This window comes from Macrobrachium nipponense, chromosome 30 (assembly GCF_015104395.2).
Source record: "Macrobrachium nipponense isolate FS-2020 chromosome 30, ASM1510439v2, whole genome shotgun sequence".
Lineage (NCBI taxonomy): Eukaryota > Metazoa > Arthropoda > Malacostraca > Decapoda > Palaemonidae > Macrobrachium > Macrobrachium nipponense.
The window spans coordinates 10402449-10411926 of record NC_087218.1 but is presented as its reverse complement, the minus strand read 5'-3'; the positions used below and the strand labels follow the sequence as shown (position 1 = coordinate 10411926).

Below are 9478 nucleotides of genomic sequence, written 5' to 3'. Positions count from 1 at the left end.
GAGAAATATTTTGAAGCAGTAGTGCCACACCAGGATTATGCTCCTATTTCTATAGGTTCCCCTCTTGCCCGTTGTACATTTATTGGATGGAGAAGGCAATTCTGTAATAGCCAGAATTAGAGGCGCGCGAATTTCGTGCCACATAAACTCACCAAAACTTTCAACGAAAATATGTCAAGTTTTTTATACCCTTGGGAGTTTGGCAACACGTTTTGTTTACGCGATCTGCCAGACTGCCAGGAAGAGAAATAGTGATTGGAAAGCAGCAATCAGCACGTCTTTAAGTTTTCGTGGTTATTGTTGCTGGTAAAGGGTAATGGACCTGAGTTAAAAATAAACATTTTGAAGTAGTGTAAAGTCAAAGTAAGACTAAATACGCGTTAAATAGCAAACAACGAGGAATAGAATCTTGGCATGATGAGAGTAGTGTAACGTGCCCGTAACTGTGTTAGTGGGGCGATCGCTTAGGAACCACAGAAGACCCAACACAGTAGCAGCTGCACTTAAGACACCCTGAAACACACCAAGTCACGTCCGATGACAGGCTTTTGACCTTTGACCTCTGAGTGTCACCTGGCGGCCCGAGCGATAGTGAAAATGACCGGCGACCACCACAATGACGGTGCCACCAACAACAGTCAGCAGCAGCAGCAGCAGCTGAGAGCCAGGAGCCCAGACATGGACGCGCAGAAGTACGCTGCGAGTATTTTACTTCCGGACACAGACGTCGTCTTCAGGAACATCAAAAATGCCAAGAGGTTCGCCATCGACATCGGTGAGAGATTGCGAATGAGACGCTTATATTCTTATCATTGGGGCTTGGGTGCGGTTAGCTATTCCTTCCGTCTCGAGTGGAGTCTTCGTTCCTAGTTTAGGATACTACCTTAAGCTGGCATTGCTTTCGCTACCCTAATCCAGTACCCCTTATTTTAGGGTACCTAGGTTACGGTTGGGGCTTCAAGTTAAGGGCATAATTTAAGATGTATTACGTAGTAGTAATAAACCCACATGGGCACCCGAATACTACATTAACGAGAAAGCTGAATCATTAAAGACCAGCCATTACCAAGAACTCGACCTTTTTTGTTTATGAAATAGAATGAGATACCTAATGAGGGTTTTTCTACTATTACCTTACTACCTATAGTAGGTAGTTGGGTAGTTAGCCTAGTACTAGCTATAGCTAGGTACAGTGGTGCTCAAATCTCATGCGACATGATTCTTTTTGTATCGTCCAGATTCTCAGACTCGACGTGATGTTGCCAAGTAGTGTTAGGTATACTTTTTTCTAAAGTCATAGTAGGGTAAAAAAACCGCATGGTACAGGGGTGGACCATGTACGATCAATGTGTACAACCCCAAGAAAAGTACATTATAATGCATCCTGACACCGGAGTAGAGGTCTTTAGCTACTTTTCTCACCAACAACAAGTCGCGTCTGATGCCCATCTCCGATGTCAGGACGCGTTATAATGTACTTTTTTTGGGGTTGTACACATTGATCGTACATGGTCCACCCCTGTACCATGAGGCTTTTTTACCCTACATGCCAAAAAGTTTGTGATTTTACAGCTAGCCCCATTTTCCTTATGGTTATATAAATATGATCCCTTTTATGCATTGGTATAATTCCTAATCTGTGTGATTTGAACTTATTTTCTTTCTTTACGCTGCTAAGTTCAAAGTGCAGTGTGATAAGGTTAGCTGTGCCATCAATGAAAGCACACTTTACATGCTCCATGGACTGGTCAACATAACTAAGTCTGCTGCAGTATGACAGCAGTGATGCCATTTTTTCTTCACAACATTGGCTTTTAGCAGTGTTACCATATGCAGTTCATCTGATAATTTTACTTTATTTATGATTTAATGGTTAGAATGCGTATTGTTCCGACTAAGTACAAACCATCGGTTGTCTAACAAAAGGATATCGCGGGAACGCGCCGCCGCTACCGCATACAAAGAGTTCAAACTTGAATCGCTGTACCTGGGTCTGGGGGTAACTGCGCGGGGAGGGGTGAGCCCGGGCCAGCTTGGGTAGATCATTGTGATACCATTCTTTTCGCGGTAGCCGTCGTGTCAACACCTACTCCTTCCGCCTTGACCCGACTTTGAGATAAAACAACGCATGACCGCCGACTGTAGTCTTTCTTTATCTGATATATCTTTGACATCCTGTGCTTGAGTGCTTCCCCAGTGCCCTTTTCCTATCCTTTATTTATCCTTTAGTATTACCTAGCATCCTAACTTCCCTGTAAGTATGGAAGGCGGATCTATGGTGGGTTTTTCGGGGAGGATTTGTGTGTGTGTTTCCGATGGCATGCGTTGCGGTACATCTTTGCCTTCGCCAACCTCGGATCCTCATCTGTGGTGTATTGCATGTAGGGGTTTTGAATGTTCCCCTGATGCATCGTGTTCAACCTGTGCGCAGTGGAATAATGATCAGTGGAGGCTCTATTATGAGGCGCATAAGAGTGTTTTCAGTGACGCTAATGTTGATGCCGATAAGCCTAGGCCTAGGCCGACTACTGTGGGGCCTAAGGCCGTGTGTGAGGAGGATAGTGCCCAATTGGAGAACACTAGGCCTAGTAATCCTTCCTCCTTATTAACGGGGGACCCAGTTAGTGAGCCTAGTGTCCTTCCCAAGAAACTTAGGCTAAAGAAACCTTCGTCGTCGGGGGCTAGGAAAGCAGGTAAGAGGAAAGAAGCTACCTTAGGGGCTGGGATCCATGTTCCTGCCTCGAAGCGTAACAAGAAGGGGTCTTCAACCGAGAGCTTGTTCCCGCCTAGCCTAAAGGCCGAACTATCTAGGTATGACCGTAGCAGTACCGAGACACAGCCGGGTGCCAAGGTAACCCCCTGTTCCTCTCGGGCATCAAGTCAGCCAGCCCCAGGAGGGATCCGGTGACGGACCTGATGCCTCACCCTCCCATCCTGAGGACAGTGCTAAGGAGCCCGGAACGGGACCCAACTGCAGGAGCCGGAGGCCCCCCTCCCCTCCAGAAGTTGCGCGCACCCGACGCAAGAAGCCAGCCAGCCACAACGCTCGTAGGAGGAGCATCAATGGAGACCTTTCGATGCCGCAAGGCCTAGGTCGCGCTGAGAGACCAGTGCCAGCGTTGATGCCCGAGAAAGCTAGGCCTAGGCCTGAGCTTAGTACCTCCGACCACCTCATCAGTTAGCCTAGGTACAGTGGGGGACCAGGTCCTCACTCCCGCACTGGACATTGCGAACCTGGTCAAACAGGCGGTGGAGGACTACTTAAGCTCCAAAAAGGAGGTGTTCCGATACGTAATACAAAACCCTCGGTCCTTTAACAATAGGAAGGTAACTAGCGGCAGCTGGGACGGTCGTAAGCTTCGAACAGGGGAGAACGGTAGTTAACTGCTTGTCCGATCGTGCGCGCGCCCGAGAGGTGAAGAACCACTTTTGCTTTCGGCCGCGGGTGTGAAGGACGTGTTCGTCATCGCTCTCTGCCGTTTCATCGTGTATGCTTTGTTATATTGTGTTTTCTACTAATGGTTTGTTTGATCTTGAAAATGAAACTGTAAGTACACTGTTTTCATTTCATTACTTAATTATGAATCAACATGGAGCTATCGCCGGTAGACGGCGATTTCCGCTCTGTTCATGAAATTGAATTGAATTATGTCTCGGTGCCGAGGGCGGGCGCACTCGCGCCGAGTCATGTATTTGTTCCGATACGTAATACAAACCATCGGTCCTTTAACAATAGGAAGTAGCTAGCGGCAGCTGGAACGGTCGTAAGCTTCGAACAAGGGAGAACAGTAGTTTAAACTGCTTGTCCGACAGTCGCGCGGCGCGCGACTGGGGGGAGGTAAACAAACCACTTTGCTTTCGGCCGCGGGTGTGAAGGACGTGTTCGTCATCGCTCTCTGCCCGCTTCATCGTCGTATGCTTTGTTTATATTGTGTTTTCTACTAATGGTTTGTTTGACTTGAAAATGAAACTGTATGTATACTGTTTTCATTTTCATTACTTAATTATGAACCAACATGGAGCTATCGCCGTAGATGCGGCGATTTCCTCTCTTTTATGAATTGAACCTTGAATTATGTCTCGGTCGTGCCGAGGGCGGGCGCTCTCGCGCCGAGTCATGTATTTTGGGCGAAAGTGTGTAATTGAAAAATGTAAGTACTCTTTTCATTATATTTTTGCCCTGTGCGTTCGTTACCGAGAGTGTGATTGCGCTCAGCACGAGCCTTTTATTTTGTATATAGAATGCAATGAAAGTGGATTCGCAATTGCAATATCTTTCATTTTCATTTATTATTTGCATGAAATTTAATTTGGATCAATTTTCGTTCTTACCCGGGAAATTGATCCTTACGATTATTTTATGTGAAAGTGAAATCGCAAGTGCAGTATTCTGTTTCATTTCATATATATTTTATGATAGCATCATATTATTTGGATCAAGTTTCCGTTCTTACCCGGGAATTGATCTTTTCCCCTTTAAGTTCTATGAAGTGAATCGCAAGGGCAGTATTCTGTTTCATTTTCATATTACTTTTCACTGCTGTGCGGGGGTAGGGGAAGCGAAGGTCTGCCAGGAAGTCGTCGGAAAGCTCTCCCGCGACTCCCTTGGTATCCGATTCTTCGTCTTCCTTCCTGCCCCCCGCTCAGCTTCTTCGTTGTATTTTGTATTTGGGTCTTCCTTGCGTTCGGGGTGGGGCATTGTCTTCCCCCCGTGCGTGAGGGAACCCCTCTTACTAATCTATCTATGTTACCGCAGGTGCTACATCCGTGGGAGACGACCTTGGACAGGTAATGGACCACCGCGGCGGCAGGGCGTGCCTAGCATCCACGGGCTGCTGCAGCGTCTAGCGAGGTCTGGGGCGGTCTCCACTACTACCACGACCGCTTATGCTGCTCCCCCCCCTCCTGGTCTACACTCCCCATGCTGTGTCGGTGATGCCGTCTGCCGCTACTAGGGCCGCCGCCGTACCGAGGGGGAGTTGGCCGCCGCCGCCTGTTTTCTTCGTGTTGCCTGCCCCAGACTTCCGCTGTTCCAGCAGCTCGCCCTGGACCGGCCGCCAGATACCCAGGTTCCGCTGGCTGCCGATGATTCTACGAGGCGATCGCTGGGCCTGCCGTACCTGCCGCTGATGTGATTCCCGCTGTTTGGCTTGGCTGTCCCTTCTGGGTCTACGCTGCCGCTGTTCCTCCGCCGCTCCTGAGCTGGTTGCTGTTGCCTGTCGCTCTTGGTTCCTGAGCCTGTCCATGATGGTCCTGCCCACGGTGTGTCTTCCCCAGTCCCAGGTCCTTCCGACAGGTGCAGTCGGGCCGTGTTGCTTCGGCAATAGCCCCGGCTCCGGCCTGGATGGAGGACCTGACGACTGTCCTGCGTGAGCTGACGAGGAAGAGGAGAAGAGGAAGCTGTCATCTTCGTCTTCATCGTCTGCTGCTGCCTCTTCCCCTTCGCACTTCCAAGGCCCATAAGCCGAAGAAGAAGAAGGCTGCCTTCCCCCCTAAGAAGTCTCCTTCGGGAACTTCTAAGGGCCCGTCCCACCCCGGTGGGACGGGGGGTCCTTCTGCTGGTCCTCCTGCTCCTTCGGGAGCGGGGCCTGTCTCCTTCCGTAAGGAAGAGATAGACGGGACCAGAGGAGTATCGGTTAGCTCTGGTACTTCCTCGCCCGGTGCTAGCGGCGATTGCCGCTACGTCAGGTTCCGGCTCGGTCTCTCGTTCGCGAGAGATCCCGAGTGTACGTTCTCCCTCGGAGGACTGTGCAGCCAAGTTTCGGCGCCAGAGTTCGCTCGGCGCCAAGACGCGGCACGGAGCAGAAGGCTAGTGAGAGACGCTCAGGTGACTCTTGCCAGGCCAGCGGCCGCTCTTGCAGCGACCAGCTGGTAACCCGGGTTTTCCCCCCTAAAAAGGCTCCTTCGGGACCTTCTAAGGGCCCGTCTCGCTCCGGCGATTCGGGGAGCTCTTCTGCTGGCCTCCTCCTGCTCCCTCGGGAACAGAGCCCGTCTTTTCTTCTACCAAGGAGAAGAAGACGGGGACCAGAGGAGTACCAGCTTCGGCTGGCACTTCCTCGCCTGGTTCTAGCGGTTCTGCCGCTAAACCAGGATCCGCCTCGGCTTCTCGTTAGCGAGAAAGTACCGACGTGGACGGTCTCCCGCGGGAGACCGTCCAGCCAAAGTCTTGACACCCGAGCTCGCTCGCCGTCAAGACCGGAAGCGCGGAGCAGAAGACTGGCGAGTGTCGTGCAGACGACTCTCGCCAGGCCAGTGGACGCTCTCGCAGCGACCAGCTGGCTGCTCGGGTTGACGTGACGGTCGCTGACCAGCCACGGGTTGAGGCGAGGAAGGGGTCCCCCCCCGCGGCCGTCAGGTACCAGCCACGGGCTGCTCCTACTCTTCTCCAACTGCTAGTTCCACTGGGAAGGCGAGCGAGTATCCAATTCCTCCCCCATTCCCTCTCTCCTTACGGCTACGAGGGAAAGGGGAGGGATCCTACGGAGATTTCTCTGTAGGATCCCACGTTCGGGACTGCGCTACCGGGGGGACCTTCGGGTCCTACCCGACGTAAGCCCCGGTCGTTGAGGAGGAATCCTGCCCCATTCTCGATTTCTACGGGAATCGAGAGGACCACCAGCCGATATCGTTTGACGAATTCGGTGGGGGTTTCGCAGACTGCTTAGAATTCTACGGAAATTTCTAGCGCATTCAGAGTGTTAGAGTTTTTTACGATCTCCAAACACTTAGGCGAGACCACGGTCCAAAGTGAGCGAGACGAGAATCCCCGATATGTTACACGATAATCGGGAACCTCGCCTATGCTCGAATTCCTGGAATTTCTAGCATTGGGAAGAAGACTGCTGCTGAAAGAAACTTTGTTCCGACACGGCATACAAACCTTCGGTTCCTTTTACAATAGGAAAGGTACTAGCGGCAGGCTGGATAGGTCGTAAGCTTTCGAACAAGGGGTTCGGTAGTTAACTGCTTGTCCGACAGGGCGCGTGCGCGCTGACTGGGAGGTAAACAAATCACTTTTGCTTTCGGCCTCACAGCGAGTGGACGTGTGTGTTCGACGCTCTCTGCCCCGCTTCTCGTCGTTTGCTTTCTTAAGTATTGGTTGTGTTGTGTATGAAAGAGTTAATTGTAAGTACAATCATTCTCTCTTTTCATATTAATTCTCTAATTGTTTATGATGGAATCTCCTCGCCTCGCTACCCCACGGAGACTATGCCCGGGTTACCGAAGGGCGTAAATGCGGGAAGTTCCGCTCTTTCCCGGAGATAGACCCTCATATTTGTTCCGACACGGCATACAAACCTTCGGTCCTTTTACAATAGGAAGGTACTAGCGGCAGCTGGATAGGTCGTAAGCTTTCGAACAAGGGGTTCGGTAGTTAACTGCTTGTCCGACAGGCGCGCGCGCGCGACTGGTAGGTAAACAAATCACTTTTGCTTTCGGCCTGCTGGCGTGTGGACGTGTATCATCGCTCTCTGCCCGCTTCATCGTCGTTGCTTTCGCATGGTTGTGTTTTTCTTTTTCTATTTATCTAGTGAAACTGAATTGTAAGTACAATCATTCATATTTTATTTCCATTGAATTCAAGTGTGAATTAAAGGATCTTGGTTTCACCACGCCCTCCGATTACCCGCAGTGCCGGGACTGAAGGGCGTAAGTGCGGGAATCATTTTCCCAGGAATGATCCTCGTATTGTGTATGCTCGGTGCCGAGGGCGGGAGCGCTCGCTCCGAGCGTATATTTGGGTTGGAAATGTGTAGATGAAAATCGTAAGTAAGTGCTCTTTTCATTTATATTTTTTTGACCTGTATGCCCGTTGCCGAGCGAATGCGCTCGGCACGGAAACTTATTCTGTATGGAAGTGGAATCGCAAGTACAGTATTCTTTTTCATTTTCATATATTTATTTTGATTGTAGCAATACTCATTTTGGATCAGTTTCCGAGCTTACCCGGAAATTGATCCTTTCCCCTTTTTATTTGAATGAAGTGAAATCGCAAGTGCAGTTCTTTTTCATTTTCATTTTTTATTGAGATTGCATTGTTTACTGGGATCAATGTTTTCCGCTATTTCCCGGGAATTGATCCTTCCCCTTTTTATTTGTATGAAGTGAAATCGCAAGCGCAGTATTCTTTTTCATTTTCATTTTTTTTTTTTTTTTTTTTGATTGCATCAATTCATTATGGATCAAGGTTTCCATAAACCTTGATCCATAAAGGTAAGGAATGGATCCTTTTACCCTTGCACTCGGTACCGAGGGCGCAAATGCGCTCGATCCGAGCCCTTATTCATTGTAAAGTGAATCGTAATGCAAGATGCATTTCATTTTATTCTTCTTATTATTGATTGCATCAATATTTATTTGGTTCAAGTTCCGCTCAGTCAGGGAATTGATCCTTATGCCCTTGCATTCGGGCCGATGGCACGATTGCTCTCGGGCTTTTATATTGTTGTTGGGTACATGGGTGCTGTGCGGGGGTGGGGAACGAGAACCCCCCCCACCGCTCAGCTCCCACAGATGGCCCTTCCCCTTGGGGGGGGGGAGGTTATCGGCGTTCTTCTCCTCGCCCGATCCGTCGAGCGCGGGGGAGGGCGCTCGGTTCCCGATGTACAATTGTATTCGGGGTCTTCCACTCGTTCGGAGAGGGCTCACCCCCCCGCGCGAGGGGACTTCCCCCCCACTAATCGCTACTACTGTTATTTCCGCAGGTGCTACTGCCACGAGGGTGGACCTTGGTGAGGTATGGGCGTCCTTCCATTTGCAGGGCGTGCTAGTGTCCAGGGGCTGCGGTTCTATGTCTGGGCCTACTGCGGTCACCTATGGATGTGGTGACCACGCAACCAGGTGACGACGTCCCTCCTCACCTGGTGTACTCGCCTCACGTGGCTGGTAACAGTCTTGCCTACAGCCGCTGTGAAGTGCCGTTCGCGTACCGAGAGGGGGGCGTGCCGCCGTCCGCTCGTGGTTTGCCGCGCTGACAGCGACCACACTTCCGCTGCCTAGAGCTCGCCCCTGGACCTGCCGCCGGTACCAGGATGTGCTGGCTGCTGCTCCACTTCCTGTGTTTCCGGTGCTGCCTGCCGTACCTGCCGATTTCTGGGCTGACTGTCCATGCAGTTGCTGCGCTGGCTGTCCCTACCGTTGCTGCGCTGGCTGTCCCTGCCGTTGCTGCGCTGGCTGTCCCTGCCGTTGCTGCGCTGGCTGTCCCTACCGATGCTGTGCTGGCTGTGCCTGCTGTTCCTGAGATGCCCATACCTGCTGATGTCGTCCCTGTTCGTGGTGGTACTACCCCAGACTTTGGTCGGTCTGTACAGGTGCGTCCGGGCCCTGTGGCTTCGGCTACAGCAGCCCGGCTCCGCCCTGGATAGCAGATCTTACGTCTGTCCTGAGGAAGCTGACGAAGAAGAGGAGGAAGGTGTCGTCGTCGTCGTCTTCATCTTCTTCATGTCGTCGGCTTGCCGCCTCTTCCCCTTCGACTTCT

The 9478-nt window shown here is 51.0% G+C and overlaps 1 protein-coding gene across 1 annotated transcript in view; it reads left to right on the top strand.

Moving 5' to 3' along the window:
* The first annotated feature begins 237 nt into the window (after nucleotides 1–237).
* Nucleotides 238–9478, top strand: part of LOC135202268 (4'-phosphopantetheine phosphatase-like) — a 56467-nt gene continuing 47226 nt past the window's right edge. The window contains exon 1 of the mRNA XM_064231570.1: nucleotides 238–775. Within this exon, the coding sequence (XP_064087640.1) occupies nucleotides 598–775 (178 nt within the window). The 5' untranslated portion in view covers nucleotides 238–597. The remainder of the gene's footprint in view (nucleotides 776–9478) is intronic.